Below are 18,248 nucleotides of genomic sequence, written 5' to 3' on the forward strand. Positions count from 1 at the left end.
GAGTTTCTGCAGATAACCTCTCTACCACTTTATTCCTTGGAGCATGTGATCCACTCACTGCAAAATTCACAACATTTAAAGCAATGCTACTATCAAATACTATTCCCCCTATTTGAGCCTAGATAAGTAGTGTCATGGCAGCTGTAGCTCAGGAAAAACTTAGCTGCAATGTAATTGTGTAGGTAATTGAAATTGGGGAGGGATGATTTTGGATTGATGAATGATGAAAGCAGCAAGTCACAGAAACCTGAGCACCTTTAACCAAAGAGGAGGAAGCTATTTGGACAGTTACAACATAAATAAAAAACATGGTCATGACGTACACAACAGATGCAACAAATTTTACAATGATTTTATAATGTTGGTGCATTTTTTAACCTTTTGGTTGTATTTTGTTATAATGATGGTGGACTGCATTTCAAATGTTTTGAGTTTTCATTATTCATCCACTATACTTGCAATGTTTGCTTTTCATATAAAAACTTTGTTTTAATTAAAAGTAAGTAGTCATGTAACAGTTGTCTTAATTTATACCCACATTAGGATGGGTGAGGAATGGAAAAATCACCTGTTTTTTTTTACACCACAAATGACTATGTAGCTATAGTGATCTAAGCTTGTTGTATTATCAAAGAGTTTAATATCCATTTTTTGCTGCTGTTATCCAATAACCCTGTTGGCATTAAATGACTGACCATTAACATCAATCATTTTGGTGCTTTTATTTACACCTTATTTTAAAAAAGCCTTAGACCAGTATAATAATGCTCAGAATTTGACCTGGGATCCATTTGTAGTCTGTCTGTCCATCACTTCTGTCCTGCAGCAGACTTGCTGTTCAGTGTGCTCCACTCTCTTCATTTATTGCGATCCTGCTAGTGGACTATTAACCAAGCTGGGATTCAGTACTGTTCCCTCTCCTTTCTTGTTCTTCAGGAAGAAGTCAAAGGAATGCTATTCAGAGACATGGCTGTTCCAACTTCTATGGAGCAAGGCAAATAGCCCTGTTAAAATTGAATGAGTTAATAGAACTGTTGGTCCTACAGTATTATTTTTGTGTCTCTTCCTGCGGGGAAGGGCCTGGCTCTGAGATGGTGGTAGGATTGAAATCAGGAGCTTTCTATGTGGAGAATTCATGTTGCAATTCTCTGCAGTGTGTTGGAGCATTCTGCAAGACTGGTCTTGAGCAAAATTGTAACACTGGCCTAGAATCATAGAAAATTTACGGCACAGATGGAGGCCATTTGGCCCACTGTGTCCGCACCGGCTAAAAATGAGCCACCCAGCCTAATCCCACTTTCCAGCACTTGGTCCGTAGCCTTGTAGGTCACTGCACTTCAGGTGCACATGAATGAGTTGACGGTTTCTGTCTTTACCACCCGTTCAAGTAGTAAGTTCCAGACCCCTACCTCCCTCTGGGTGAAAATGTTTTTCCTCAGCTCCCCTTTAATCCTTCTACCAGTCTCTTTAAATCTATGCCCCCTGGTTATTGATCTCTGTATTAAGGGAAATAGGTCCTTCCTATCCACTCTATTGTACACCTCAATTAAATCACCCCTCAGTCTCCTCTATTTCAAGGAGAACAACCCTAGCCTATCCAATCTTTCCTCATAGCTAAAATTCTCCAGTCCTGGCAACATCCTTGTAAATCTCCTCTGTACCCTCTCTATTGCAATTACATCCTTCCTGTAATGTGGTGACCAGAACGGTTCACAGTACTCTAGCTGTGGCCTAACCAGTGTTTTATATAGTTCCAGCATAACCTCCCTGCTCTTACATTCTTTGCCTCGGCTAATAAAGGAAAGTATTTCCATATGCCTTCTTAACCACCTTAGCTACCTGTCCTGCTACCTTCAGGGATCTGTGGACATGCACTCCAAGGTCCCTTACTTCCTCTACACCTTTCAGTATTGTCCCATTTATTGTGTACTCCATTGCTTTGTTTGCCCTCCCCAAATGCATTACCTCACAATTCTCTGGATTGAATTCCATTTGCCCCTTTCTACCCACCTGACCAGTCCATTGAAATCTTCCTGCAGTCGACAGTTTTCCTCCTCACTATCAACCACACGGCTAATTTTTGTATCATCTGCAAACTTCTTAATCATACCCCCTACATTTAAGTCCAAATCTTTGATATATACCACAAAAAGCAAGAGACCTAGTACTGAGCCCTGCGGAACCCCACTGGAAACAGCCTTCCAGTCACAAAAACACCCTTCGACCATTAACCTTTGCTTCCTGCCATTGAGCCAATTTTGGATCCAACTTGCCACTCTCCCTTGGATCCCATGGGCTTGTACTTTTTTTGACCAGTCTGCCATGTGGGACCTTGTCAAAAGTCTTGCTAAAATCCATGCACTACCCTCGTCGACCCTCCTTGTTACCTGCTCAAAAAATTCAATCAAGTTAGTCAGACACGACCTTCCCTTAACAAATCCATGCTGACTGTCCTTGATTACTCCGTGCCTTTCTAAGTGACGGTTTATCCTGTCCCTCAGAATTGATTCCAATAATTTGCCCATCACCGAGGTTAGACTGACTGGCCTGCAATTACTTGGCCTATCCCTCGCTCCCTTTTTAAACAGTGGTATAACGTTAGCAGTCCTCCAATCCTCCGGCACCATGCTTGTATCCAGTGAGGATTGGAAAATGATGGTCAGAGTCTCCATTATTTCCTCCTTTGCTTCTTTTAACAACCTGGGATACATTTCATCCGGCCCTGGTGATTTATCTACTTTCAAAGATGCTAATCCCCTTGTTACTTCCTCTCTCGCTAAGTTTATCCCATCCAATATTTCACACTCCTCCTCCTTAACTACAATGTCTGCATCGTCCCTTTCTTTTGTGAAGATGTGGAGATGCCGGTGATGGACTGGGGTTGACAAATGTAAGGAATCTTACAACACCAGGTTATAGTCCAACTGTTTTATTTGAAAATCACAAGCTTTTGGAGGCTTTCTCCTTCATCATGTGAAGTGTGGGATTCTTTGAACGTTACCGCATTTATAGTCAGAGAACAATACCTGGTGATTACAGATAATCTTTCCAACTGCCCGTTGTCAAGGCAATCAAAGTGTTCAGACAGAGAGATGTTACCTACAGGACCACCGAATATACAAACGGCCAGAACAAAAGACAGAGAGAGAGAGAGAGAGAGAGAGAAACATCCGAAAGGAAGAGAAAGACAGAGAATGACCCGTTGTATTAAAAACAGATAACTTTTATTCGCTGGTGGGGTTACGTGTAGCGTGACATGAACCCAAGATCCCGGTTGAGGCCGTCCTCATGGGTGCGGAACTTGGCTATCAATTTCTGCTCGACGATTTTGCGTTGTCGTGTGTCTCGAAGGCCGCCTTGGAGAACGCTTACCCGAAGATCGGTGGCTGAATGTCCTTGACTGCTGAAGTGTTCCCCGACTGGGAGGGAACCCTCCTGTCTGGCGATTGTTGCGCGGTGTCCGTTCATCCATTGTCGTAGTGTCTGCATGGTCTCGCCAATGTACCATGCTCCGGGGCATCCTTTCCTGCAACGTATGAGGTAGACAACGTTGGCCGAGTCACAGGAGTATGAACCATGTACCTGGTGGGTGGTGTCCTCTCGTGTGATGGTGGTATCTCTGGCATGTCTTGCAGAGGTTGCCGTGGCAGGGTTGTGTGGTGTCGTGGACGCTGTTCTCCTGAAAGCTGGGTAATTTGCTGCGAACGATGGTCTGTTTGAGGTTGGGTGGCTGTTTGAAGGCGAGTAGTGGAGGTGTGGGGATGGCCTTAGCGAGGTGTTCGTCGTCATCGATGACATGTTGAAGGCTGAGGAGAACATGGCGTAGTTTCTCCGCTCCAGGGAAGTACAAACCAAGATAGAGTCCATACTCTCAACCTGTACTCAGGACACAGCAGACCAGCTACGAGACACCGCCAAACAGACGAGGCAACGGAACTACGCTGCCTACATGAAAACCAAGAGCAGGAAGCTTGAGAAACTCGGCATCACCACCGGCATCAACCAAGCCTCCCCCGGTACCATGGTTGCAACCACAGGGAAGTCTATCGTCAATTTGTCCGACCACACCCTTCAACCAGACGAAATCGAAGTTCTCAGCCGAGGGCTCAATTTCTGCCCCACCACCAAAATGGACCCCATTGGTCTCGCGGCGGACACAGAGGAATTCATCAGGAGAATGAGGCTCCGGGAATTCTTCCACAAATCCCAAGATTTCAGCAGCGAATCCAATGAGACAATCAACGATCCAGAACAGCAGACAGAGGGATCCGCGGTACAGCAATCGAAGAAGAAAGAGTCAAACTGGACTCCTCCGGAGGGTCGCTGCCCTAAGCTTGACATGTATGCTCAAGCTGTCAGGAAATGCGTCAATGCCAGATTCATCAGCTGCACTCAAGACAGTCCAGAATGTCACCCGAGCACAACGCAACGCCATCGATGCGGTCAAGACCAACCGCAACATCGTCATCAAACCAGCGGACAAAGGAGGAGCCATCGTCATACAGAACAGAACGGACTATTGCAAAGAAGCATACCGACAACTGGACAACCAGGAACACTACAGACGGTTACCCGCAGACCCGACCAAAGAACACACCCACCAGCTCAACAAACTGATCAAGACCTTCGATCCAGACCTTCAAAGCATCCTACGCGCTCTCATCCCACGTACTCCCCGCGTGGGAGACTTCTACTGCCTCCCAAAGATACACAAAGCCAACACACCTGGACGTCCTATCGTATCAGGCAACGGAACCCTGTGTGAGAACCTCTCTGGATACGTCGAGGGCATCCTGAAACCCATCGTACAGGGAACCCCCAGCTTCTGTCGCGACACTACAGACTTCCTACAAAAACTCAGCACCCACGGACAAGTTGAACCAGGAACACTTCTCACCACGATGGACATCTCGGCACTCTACACCAGTATCCCCCACGATGACTGCATCGCTGCAACAGCATCAATACTCAACACCAACAACAACCAATCTCCAGATGCCATCCTACAACTCATCCGCTTCATCCTGGATCACAATGTCTTCACCTTCGATAACCAGTTCTTTACCCAAACACATGGAACAGCCATGGGGACCAAATTCGCCTACATTTTCATGCACAAGTTCGAGCAAGACTTCTTCACTGCACAGGACCTCCAACCAACGCTATACACCAGATACATCGATGACATTTTCTTTCTATGGACCCACGGCGAAGAATCACTGAAGAGACTACACGATAACATCAACAAGTTCCATCCCACCATCAAGCTCACCATGGACTACTCCTCAGAATCAGTTTCTTTCTTGGACACACGAATCTCCATCAAAGACGGGCACCTCAGCACCTCACTCTACCGCAAGCCCACGGACAACCTCACAATGCTCCACTTTTCCAGCTTCCACCCTAACCACGTCAAAGAGGCCATCCCCTATGGACAGGCCCTGCGAATACACAGGATCTGCTCAGACGAGGAGGAACGCGATGGACACCTACAGACGCTGAAAGACGCCCTCCTAAGAACAGGATATGACGCTCGACTCGTTGATCGACAGTTCTGACGGGCCACAGCGAAAAATCGCATAGACCTCCTCAGAAGACTAACACGGGACGCAACCAACAGAGTACCCTTCGTCGTCCAGTACTTCCCCGGAGCGGAGAAACTACGCCATGTTCTCCGCAGCCTTCAACATGTCATCAATGACGACGAACACCTCGCTAAGGCCATCCCCACACCTCCACTACTCGCCTTCAAACAGCCACCTAACCTCAAACAGACCATCGTTCGCAGCAAATTACCCAGCTTTCAGGAGAACAGCGTCCACGACACCACACAACCCTGCCACGGCAACCTCTGCAAGACATGCCAGATCATCGACACAGATACCACCATCACACGAGAGGACACCACCCACCAGGTACATGGTTCATACTCCTGTGACTCGGCCAACGTTGTCTACCTCATACGTTGCAGGAAAGGATGCCCCGGAGCATGGTACATTGGCGAGACCATGCAGACACTACGACAATGGATGAACGGACACCGCGCAACAATCGCCAGACAGGAGGGTTCCCTCCCAGTCGGGGAACACTTCAGCAGTCAAGGACATTCAGCCACCGATCTTCGGGTAAGCGTTCTCCAAGGCGGCCTTCGAGACACACGACAACGCAAAATCGTCGAGCAGAAATTGATAGCCAAGTTCCGCACCCATGAAGACGGCCTCAACCGGGATCTTGGGTTCATGTCACGCTACACGTAACCCCACCAGCGAATAAAAGTTATCTGTTTTTAATACAACGGGTCATTCTCTGTCTTTCTCTTCCTTTCGGATGTTTCTCTCTCTCTCTCTCTCTCTGTCTGTCTTTTGTTCTGGCCGTTTGTATATTCGGTGGTCCTGTAGGTAACATCTCTCTGTCTGAACACTTTGATTGCCTTGACAACGGGCAGTTGGAAAGATTATCTGTAATCACCAGGTATTGTTCTCTGACTATAAATGCGGTAACGTTCAAAGAATCCCACACTTCACCTGACGAAGGGGAAAGCCTCCAAAAGCTTGTGATTTTCAAATAAAACAGTTGGACTATAACCTGGCGTTGTAAGATTCCTTACATTTCTCTTTTGTGAAGACAGACGCAAAGTATTCATTAAGAACCATACCGACATCTTCCACCTCCACACATAGGTTACCTTTTTGGTCTTTAATAGGCCCTACTCTTTCCTTAGTTATCCTCTTGCTCTTAACATATTTATAAAACATCTTTGGATTTTCTTTGATTTTACTTGCCAATATTTTTTCATGCCCTCTCTTTGTTTTCCTAATTTCCTTTTTAATTTCACCCCTGCACTTTTGATACTCCTCTAGGCTTTCTGTAGTATTTAGTTCTCGGTGTCTGACATAAGCTTTCCTTTTCTGCCTGACCTTACCCTGTATGCTCTAAATTGGCCTAGTACAGTAGGCGATATAATCGGGGTCAAAGTCCTGACGCTCATTTTTTGGGTATAATTTTCCATGAGCTAATTCAGTCATGTTGATTTTGCACTGCAGCGAGTCTTGTGAGCTCTCTGTCAGATCTCATAACTCGGCTCCTTTCAAATCTGATCTTTTTATTATGGAGACAGAGTTGTGATGGTTTGAGGCAGTTTTGCTTAGCGTTCAGTTTTTTTGAAACATTCCTTGAGCTACAGTCCATTAAAAAAAAGCTACATAACATTTTTGATTTCAGTTTTCTAGGTTAGTTATACAATATACCATACAAAGCACAGCTACCCTTAAAACTCGGGTACAAGAGATTATACAGTACATAAATCAAGTTCACTAACACATATGGTACTAGAAATAAAATTCCATTTGCATTGTTGTAACTGAAAAACCTGTTAGACACATTGCCTGAAGGTGATGTAGTTGCACGCTGATATGTTTTTTTAAAAAATCAATGAATTTGGTTACACGTTAATGATGGCAGAGTTCAGCACATGAGTGCAAAAGACAAGGCTGAAGCGTTTGCAACAATCTTCAGCCAGAAATGCCAAGTGGATGATCCATTTCGGCCTTCTCCCGATATCCCCACCATCACAGAAGCCAGTCTTCAGCCAATTCGATTTGTTCCACGTGATATCAAGAAACAGCTGAGTGCACTGGATACAACAAAGGCTATGGGCCCCGATAACATCCCGGCTGTAGTGCTGAAGACTTGTGCTCCAGAACTAACCGCGCCTCTAGCCAAACTATTCCAGTACAGCTACAACACTGGCATCTACCTGACGATGTGGAAAATTGCCCAGGTATGTCCTGTCCACAAAAGTAGGACAATTCCAATCTGGCCAATTACCGCCCCATCAGTCTACTCTCAATCATCAGCAAAGTGATGGAAGGTGTCATCGACAGTGCTATCAAACGGCACTCACTCACCAATAACTTGCTCACTGATGCTCAGTTTGGGTTCTGCCAGGACCACTCGGCTCCAGACCTCATTACAGCCTTGGTCCAAACATGGACAAAAGAGCTGAATTCCAGAGGTGAGGTGAGAGTCAGTGCCTTGACATCACGGTAGCATTTGATCGAGTGTGGCACCAAGGAGCCCGAGTAAAATTGAAGTCAATGGGAATCAGGGGGAAAACTCTCCAGTGGCTGGAGTCATACCTAGCACAAAGGAAGATGGTAGTGCTTGTTGGAGGCCAATCATCTCAGCCCCAGGACATTGCTGCAGGATTCCTCAGGGCCGTGTCCTTGGCCCAACCATCTTCAGCTGCTTCATCAATGACCTTCCTTCCAACATAAGGTCAGAAATGGGGATGTTCGCTGATGATTGCACAGTGTTCAGTTCCATTCGCAACCCCTCAGATAATGAAGCAGTCCGTGCCCGCATGCATCAAGACATTCGCGCCAGACAACTGCCAAGCAATGACCATCTCCAACAAGATAGAGTCTAACCACATCCCCTTGATATTCAACGGCATTATCATCGCCGAATCCCCCACCATCAACATCCTGGGGATCACCATTGACCAGAAACTTAACTGGATCAGCCACATAATACTGTGGCTACAAGAGCAGGTCAGAGGCTGGGTATTCTGCAGCGAGTGACTCACCCCCTGACTCCCCAAAGCCTTTCCACCATCTACAAGGCAGAAGTCAGGAATGTGATGGAATACTGTCCACTTGCCTGGATGAGTGCAGCTCTTCAACAACATTCAAGAAGCTCGACACCATCCAGGATAAAGTAGCCCGCTTGATTGGCACCCCATCCACCACCCTAAACATTCACTCCCTTCACCAGGCGCACCGTGGCTGCAGTGTGCACCATCTACAGGATGCATTGCAGCAACTCGCCAAGGCTTCTTCGACAGCATCTCCCAAACCCGTGACCTCTACCACCTAGAAGGACAAGAGTAGCAGGCGCATGGGAACAACACCATCTGCACGTTCCCCTCCAAGTCACACACCATCCTGACTTGGAAATATATCGCCGTTCCTTCATCGTCGCTGGGTCAAAATCCTGGAACTCCCTACCCAACAGCACTGTGGGAGAACCTTCACCACACGTACTGCAGTGGTTCAAGAAGGCAGCTCACCTTCTCAAGGGCAATTAGGGATGGGCAATAAATGCTGGCCTTGCCAGTGACACCCACATCCCATGAATGAATAAAAAAGAACATTGCATTAATGTGGTAGTATCTCGTCTTTCCATGTCACAACTGTTAATTCGCTCCACAATTCTCCTCATGACAAGTTTCTTTCCTTGGCTGGATCACCTGAAGAGGCATTGATTGGAGGTAATGGAAACGCTGCAGGTAATTTTGTGGGATAGCATGTTTACTCCACTCACGAAGGAAAATGTGTAACTCACAAATAACAAAAGTGTGAGTGAATTATCAAGGTCTTACCAGTGAAATAAATAGTGTTTAACTATTTTCATGTGTGGCAGACATGATTTTATGTTTGGATTCTGCCTGATTTCAGGTGGATCTATGAAAGGCAGCGGTGGCAAAGTGGCTAGGGAACTGTTCCACCGATCACCGTTACTTTGAGATTTTCCACTGGAAGTGACGGCAGCCATTCAATACTTCTGCCCAAATATAAGTGGGTGTATTCAAGTAGTGAAGTAATGTTGGATTGACATTTTCCATCGATTTTGGCATAGCAACACTGGACACAAGGAATACCAGTATGTTCCTAGCGTCAAGTGTTCTTATAGTGCGTAGGACAGGATTTAAATTATAAAAGGCCTTATTAAGGAATGCAATCTATCTGGAGGTGATTGATTGCACTCCACAGCCCTGCAATTTTTAAAATTTTTAACAAACCTGTCTGCTCTTCAGATGCTGTCCCTGTTCTGCCAAGGCAGATGCTGAAGGCCAGCCAGCGGCCATTTCTACCCCACGTCCCAGTGGAGCTTTCTGGTGTAGATAGGAATCAGGCTGACTTGGGAAATTCTGCCAGGATCAACAGCCGCAAAGCATGCCACTCTAGCTTTCCTCCAAAGTGGAAAATCCCAGCTTGTGGATTTAAAACCTTGTGTTATACACTGGGAGTTTTATTTACTTTGTATTTATAACAGTTTGTTTATATAAGATTATATAATTATGTAGGAGATATTTTCAGGCTTATACAATAAGGATGGGTAGGCATACAAAGCATCCATACATAACTCACTGGCAAGTCAAACAACACAATTAATTCTACTGTACGTAACATATTCAAACAGTGTCCAACTGTAACTTGTGATCTAGATCATGACTTGAGACTAAACTCCAAACTTGGGACACTACAGAATATAGTTCTTTAACATGGAGGGAAAAGCAAGAGCTGGAGCATAAACAATGCATTCTGGCATAACATCTGAATGTTGAGGGTCCTATTATAGTTGTTTGTGCCGTCAGCAAACTGCATGTCATGTTGGAGAATTACAGTTGGCGATCGCTGCTCTTCTACAACAAACATATTTGAAGTGCAGTACGTTCAAGGTATAAGTAATACTTCGTGTTGAATGTGTACTTTTTTGATTCCTTTAAACAGGAATGTCCAAACTTTTTCTCTTTGTGGGAACTAGGGTGCACACCCTGCAACTTCATGGACCATGTGTAGGCCTACGCAATCCAGTCCCATCCTAAGGATCTAGGGTGGAGGGGGCTGAAAATGCGGTCAGGGACGTGCACTACCATGTCTCCACCTTGCCTTCCCCCCCCAAACCCTGTTTTCTGGGAGACAATCCTACCAGCGTAATATGCATTGACCCATATGTGGGTGTGTATGAAAATCTTGGTAATGAGGGAAACACTGCCTCTGCCGTGTTCTCTGCTATTTGGCTGTTCCAATGCTGGACGCTAAAGCTGCTTGTTTGGTCCCAGTGTCCAATGTTCAAGTATTCCAGTGTCATCAGAGGGGCGCCTTGTGCCAAATACAGAAGGGAGGCCTGTGCATCGCAGTGCTCTGAAAGTTTTGTGCCAAAGAAAGATAACATTTTGAAATTTTTTAAACAATTATTTCCATGGGCTTGCTGGCTGCCTCCTTCTCCTGCTGCGTCCCAACACAGCACATTTTCTGTTACTCTGGTGGAAGCTGGGGAGCCTGTCTTCCATATGGTAACGTCCCCATTGCCCGAGTTACAGCTGGGGTTGAGGAGGGCATCTCTAAGATGGGCAGAAGTACCCGCCTGCCTGATTTCCACCAGCTGAGCGGAAAGCCCAGGTCATAAAGTTTAGTGTTCTTGCCTTTATTTCAAGCTGCTGATACGAATACGCCTTCAAATTTACCCAATGTAGCAACAATGCTGAAAACAGTCCTTGCCAAACCTCCAGGCCTAGAATATTCAAAGAGGTTGAACTAGCGAGCATGAAATAAAAATGGAAGCAGAACTGAGTCGTCTAAACTTCATGGGCTAGATTTACAGGGTTCACAGGCTGCATCTGGCTGAAATGGAATCATGTGATTTCCTAAAGTGAGAAAAAAATAACATTACAGCCTATTGGAACAGATTAGATTTTTATTCTTCATTCTCCCAATCACAATAATTCCCTAAAACTGACCTTATTGTATCTGGTAAATTAATTGATCCTGCTGTCAAATGAGTGATGAGGATTAATTCAATGATCACTGGGAGTGCAGATTATTGAATTTATCCTTATAACTCCTTCTAGTTTGAGATGTCCAATCTGATTGATACAAATTTTAGCCAGTGGTATGTGACCATCTTGAGTAGGTAGTTAGTTGTTAACCATTCATTTTGAGAGCAGACATCAGCATTTCCAGCCTCAGGTTGTGCAGTTCACACAGGGGCAGAAAAATCAGCTGCTTTTGGGATCGCCCAATAATGCACTTGACTGCAAGCCCTCAGCCTGAACATGTTGTACATCTTGTGGCTTACTTTGGCCTCAGGTACTTAATTTTGCTGTGACTGCCCTACCCTCCTGGCAGCAGTAAAGAACAAGTAAAGTCTATTGTCATAATCTTTTCACAAATTAGTAAATCAGCCATTAATCAAAATAATTTATTGGTTTTCCCTCACTGAACTTACAAAAGATTTTCCTGCCTCCAGTAAAATTAACTGAATTTCTACTTTTGAGTAATGCGGTCTAAATCTGGGAAAAGTCCTGTTAATCCTACTTTTTTTGTGCTTAGTTATCATTGTGTTACACAGGTGTGTAAGATCTCAAAGTTATAGAAACTAAAATCTCCATTGAATGTTGATTTATAGACATATTGAACCACATCGTTTCCATGCGATTGCCGTTTTATTGTCTCGTTATAGTGCCAGTTTAATTGCAATTTGATTTGCTGATTAGTGTCTTTCATGTACACTTGTTGGTGATGGTTTTATTTAATGGTCAGGTGCTATAACAGAAGAAGCAGAGGATAAAGTAGAAAATAATTTATTAAAAATATGAGGTTGCACGAAAAACAAAAGGAAATGAAGAGATTGAAATTGGAGGGATTCAGCACTGAAAATAAAAATGACAGTTTTATTTTAAAGATGAAAGCTTAGTGAATGTGGTCCTCATCCTCAGTAAAATTTAATGCACTGTATATAACCTCTCCTGGGTTATTGGATTCCAAACTGAGTCAAACCGTAGATTAGTACAACGACTTGGACTTATATAGTGCTTTTAATGTAGAAAAAGGTCCCAAGGCACTTCATGTAGATCGTAGAGTCATAGAATTCATGATACAGCACAGAAAGAGTGCTATCGTGCCAGTGCCGGCTCTTTGAAAGAATGTTCAATTAGTCCCACAGCTCTATTCTTTCCCCATAGCCCTGCAAATTTTCTCCCTTCAAGTATTTATTCAATTCCCTTTTGAAAGTTATTATAGAATCTGCTTCCACCACCCTTTCAGGCAGTGCATTCCAGATCATAACAACTCGCAGTGCAAGAAAAATATTTCCTCATGTCGCCTCTGGTTCTTTTCCCAATTACCTTAAATCTGTCTCCTCTGGTTACCTACCCTTCTGCCACAGGAAACAGTTTCTCCTTATTTACTCTATCAAAACCCTTCATGATTTTGAACATCTCTATCAAATCTTCCCTTAACCGTCTCCGCTTTAAGGAGAACAACCCCGTTTCTCTAACATCTCCACGTAACTGAAGTCTTTCATCCCTGGTACCATTCGAGTAAATCTCTTCTGCACCCTCTCTAAGTGTCTTGACATCCTTCCTAAAGTGTGGTAACCAGAATTGGCCACAGTACTCAAGCTGGGGCCTAACCAGTGTTTTATAAAGGTTTAGCATAACTTCCTTGCTTTTGTACTCTATGCCTCTATTTATAAAGTCAAGGATGCTGTATGCCTTAGATGTAAGGAATAACCAATACTAAGCCAAAGAAGGAAAGATTAGGAGGAGTTACCAAAAGCTTGGACAAAAGGGTGCTTTTTAAGGAGGATGTTAAAGGAGGAGAAGGAGGTAGGGTGGTTCTTGGAGGGAATTCCAGTGCATGGAACCTCGGCAGCTGAAAGCATGACCATCAGTGGGACGAGAGGAAGAGGGGGGAATGCACCAGAGGGCAGAGTTAGAGGAATGGAAAGTTAAATTAGGTGGGGGGAGAGGGGTGGAGGTTGTAGGGCTCAATGAGTGATGCATTATACTGTGTTGATTTTACAGATCTCATCACCCAGTTTTATGAATGTTGAACCAAGCATATAGTAGCAGTTACGCGATTTACAATTTCACTTACTGTTCCTGTTATAATAAATTGAACTTTTTTGTTTTGCTAGCGCCGTCTTGGAGATGCTGCTAAAAAAGCCATTGGTAAACTTCAAATTAGAACAATCAAGAAAGGTGATAAGGTAATAATTTTTTTAAAAATTAGCTCCCTCAATTCTGTTTTCTTTTCTGCTTGATAACACTCATACAACTTGGCCTTCACACATTACAATTGGCAACAGTAACAGAATTAACCAAATACCTTGGGTAGTGACAGCTGAGCCACATCTCTCCAGTGTTGCAGAGGGTATTGTCTGCCATGGAATACATCAACATTGTACAGTCCAGTGGTCTATATGATTTTGGACTGTACAGAATCCAGGAGCAAAAGATGGATTTTCATTGTGGCCTTTCAAACAGGGATACAATATTCCATCACTGTTTGTTATCTAATCGTTAATCCATTTAGACTACTTAAGGAAAATGGAAAAGTTGCAGCCTTTACATTCCATTTTGCTTACTTATATTTTTGCCTAGCTCATATCCTTTCTTCTTGTCCAGTAGATCCTCATTAGTGCTGTCACCACTCCAGTTTCTCCTTTACCTGAGAGGGTGGAAAGGGAATCCAAGTCATTAGAATCTCCTCAGCCAGTGTCTGCTGCGCTGTGATAAACCAACCAAAGGTTCACTTCTATGATGCAAGACCAGTCTGTGTTGCATTTTTTTCCTCTTCTCTTTGCCCTGTGAGATAGTGCCCTGCTGTTCCACGTTACTCCATTTATTCACATGTAAGGAATCTTACAACACCAGGTTATAGTCCAACAGTTTTATTTGAAAATCACAAGCTTTTGGAGCTTACCTCCTTCGTCAGGTGAGTGAGTGAAGGGTTCTAAAATCGCATAGCATATATTAGGCTGGGAGACAATCACAGCAATCAAAGGTGTCGTTAGTGTTCAGACAGGTTAGCCACGGAAAACATTACATCCCAGTATACTGAATAGACAATGGGTCAGACTACACAGACAGAGAGAGAAAGAGACCGGAAAGGCAGAGAGAGAGAGAGAGTGAGAGAGAGAATGTCCAGTTGTATTAAAAACAGGTAACTTTTTTTTCCCGCTGGTGGGGTTACGTGTAGCATGACATGAACCCAAGATCCCGGTTGAGGCACATGGTTAAGATGCAGCAGAATTCCAGTTGGACCCAAAGGATGTGGTTCAAATAAACCACTTCTGGTTGAGATTCTAACTTTGCCACTAACTATACTCTGGGTTTCACTATATAGTGCATGAAGTTTTATATTTGTGTATTTTCTAGCAATAGAAGTAAGCAACCAGTAAATCATCTAAATGGATTACTGAGAACAATATGGCTGTGCATAGCTTTAACTCTGTCCCTTTAATGTTTTTTTTCCCCTCAGGAAACTGAGTCAGACTTTGATAATTGTGCTGTCTGTATTGAAGGCTACAAGCCAAATGACGTAGTGCGAATTTTACCATGTCGGTAAGTTACCTTAGTAAATATTGCTTTGATCGTGCACTATTTCTCCATGAGAAGTAGTATGGAATATTGTGATTTATATCAATTTGCAGGAATCTGTGGATATACTACCTTTCAACTGCCCATGTAGATTAGCATCATCAAAAATCTATTAATATTACATGAAAAACTCTGCTCCATATCTTTTGTGAACAATAGGGGACCCAAAACAGTTCCTTCAGAAATTCACTACTTAGTTACATGACCTACTTTCTGTTCCCTAACCCAAGCCAATTCTGAAAACTCTCAAAAATTGTATCCATTGAATGACCATATCCACTAATTTCATTTCCATTTCAGAGAATTCCAGTAGACTTATGGGACATGAACTATTTATTGTTTCTAAGTCCATGGTGTCTACTCCTTATGACATCTGTACACTAGATGAGCATTTATAGCATTTCATAAAATGCTCTTGGGCATTTTCTTCACTACATATGTTAGGCTAATTAGTTGATAATTTCCAGCTTTATATCTCAGTTGTTTTCTGACTATTTGGGATGGCAATTTACTATCTTCCAGTGCTTGATTTAAGTCCTGTATTTGTGAAATTAAATTATATTAATTATGTTAATCAACTGTATTAACATGGACATTATCCATTTTTCCACTTATTTCCATGAAAGTTGTAGAATGTATTCCAGCTGCCCCTGGTGCCTTGCAGATGTTTAATTCCTTGAGTTTCTTGATAACGCATACTTCAATGACGTCCACATATGTTACTGGATCTGCAATCTGTCCACAAATTGATGTGAAGGATTAGCTAGATTTGAAAAACAGAATTTGTGCCTCCTTTGCTGTGGGCATACAACTTTACATTGTACACAGACTGAAAAAGAAAGGATAGGAAATTATGATTCTTGAAAGGCGAATTTTATTCTACACTAAAAGGAAAGCAAGTTTGAATAGTTTACTCAGGCACCCTCATTTTGAACAGTGTGCAGCTGTGATGGGAAATCAAATCAGTAACATTACACCTAGAAGACAGCATTGCTTCTATATTTGTCACATTCTAGAAATATTCCACACTAGTGTGATGATTTCATGTAGTGTGCAGCTTTGCTGCCAAACTTTCCACAGAATCTTGATTCCTTTTTATTAAAAAAAAGCACATTTTTCAAGCAAAATGCTAATGGTTTGGACATAATGTTTAGCAATTTTTACAAATATATAATTTAATTTTTACATGTCAAATATTAAACTAATTTTTCTAAACTTCTGTTTGGGTATTATAAATGCATTATTCGTGTCTTCTCACGTTATCGAATTCTAGGTTATTTGACATTTCCCTCTGAATTTTCTCCTTTCCCGTAATAGAATGCAACAGAAGGTTTGCTCCGGCTGTTAATAATCTTAGTCAAACTAGCTGGTTTGTTGCAAAATTCTGCCTTTTGACAAACTACATCAAGATAAATATGCAATGATTCACTGGATAGGTTAGAGAAATTTGAGTAAGGCTATAGATTTCAGCAGAATTGTAACCTATTTAAGCCTGTGGGTGGTCCTTTGGTGATGTAGCAGATGGAGGAAGATAGTGTGTTTGTCTGGAGTTCTCAAAAGAAAAGTGCACAATGCATTTTTAAAAAAATCATGTTAAAGTTTCAGTCAGTTGCAGTGCAGAGTTTTCAATACATATTAACTGATGCTGGCAAATTTCATCATGTTGGTACTGCATTTTATTTCAGCTGATAACTGACTTAATTGCAGACCACACACATACATACAGCAGTTCTGATTCTGAAAACTAATTAGATTCATGTTTTTAAAAAAAAGTTCAGCACATAAATTCCAGAACACGTATCTAGAAATTATGATCTGTTGGAAGGATACATCAAATGTGATTTATTTTTATATTTTTCCTTGGTCTGGTGGTAGCAGTGGTTGCACAGTAGAAACAAGTATAAAATCCAATTCCATGCAAAACTCTTATTTTCCCTTTCAGGTGGAGCTACCAAGTGTCAAAATGCAAACTTCTTTTTGCACATCATGCTTTAGTAGTGAAAATTAGCAATATGTTTTTTGAAAAACTGCCCAAATTTTGCTTTGTGGCAAATCTGTAAGACTTATGTCTCCACTTAAACACCAATCCATTTGAGGTCACATGATTTTTCCTTATTAAATGAATAAGGACAAAGATATGGCCAGCTTCCAGTTGGTGTTTTCTCTATTGATATTGGCAGCTAGATCAAGAGAAGCAAAGCTTCTACTGACTTGTAGCTTGGTGCAACCTATTGTAACTTCCTGTTGCCTGTGCTTGAGGGGGATGGGGCGGGGAATAAGAAGAAATTGCAAGTGTATGCCATTAGCAAGACTTTTTGACCAACACTACAAGGCACATATATTGTCACTGATGGAAGTACTGCTCAGATTCTACTCCATGAAGAAAATATAGGTCATCTTGTTCCTAGTTCACCAATGACAAAAACGTGATTACAGTTAGAGCATAGTCAGATAGAAAATTATGTAGCAATGTTGATCACTGAATTTATCAGTTGCATGTGAGCTATTCTAAATACATATGTAAGTCATTAGCTTTCAGTTTGCAGCCTTTAGTCTATGAGTGTAATAGTTGTTATTTTCAATTTAGCTTTGGATACTTCAAATTATACTGTGACGGTTGACTGAAATTTGTGTCTTGTCTGCTGCAGGCACCTTTTCCATAAGACGTGTGTGGATCCATGGCTACTAGATCACCGCACGTGTCCAATGTGCAAAATGAACATTCTGAAAGCACTAGGAATTCCGGTAGGGATGTACAAATATTATCAATTAAATCACTGATGTTCTACAGATCAGGATTTCCTCCATTTCTGTTTGTGTGGCTTTTTAAAGCATTTTAAATATATATACGTATACAAACACACACAAATAAGTAATGGTGTGTATATCAAGCATTTGTCTTACTATAATTAGTATCTCCATTTTAATGGTGATTGCCAGATAGGCATGCTCTCGGAGCCAGTGACCTTTTGGTTTGCCTATTTAGATTGTGTTCACAAATGAAAATATTGTCTTTTTAACCAAGTGCAACTGGCTTCTAAAGTTGCACAAGACTCCAATTGAAAATCACTAAAATTCG

At 42.6% G+C, this 18,248-nt stretch overlaps 1 protein-coding gene across 1 annotated transcript in view; it reads left to right on the forward strand.

Moving 5' to 3' along the window:
- rnf150a (ring finger protein 150a) overlaps positions 1-18,248 on the forward strand; it is a 161,353-nt gene that overhangs the window by 83,122 nt on the left and 59,983 nt on the right. The window contains exons 3-5 of the mRNA XM_067993870.1: positions 13,705-13,776; positions 15,051-15,133; positions 17,818-17,914. Of these exons, the coding sequence (XP_067849971.1) occupies positions 13,705-13,776; positions 15,051-15,133; positions 17,818-17,914 (252 nt within the window). The remainder of the gene's footprint in view (positions 1-13,704; positions 13,777-15,050; positions 15,134-17,817; positions 17,915-18,248) is intronic.

The sequence above is a fragment of the Heptranchias perlo genome, chromosome 1 (assembly GCF_035084215.1).
Source record: "Heptranchias perlo isolate sHepPer1 chromosome 1, sHepPer1.hap1, whole genome shotgun sequence".
Taxonomy (NCBI): Eukaryota; Metazoa; Chordata; class Chondrichthyes; order Hexanchiformes; family Hexanchidae; genus Heptranchias; species Heptranchias perlo.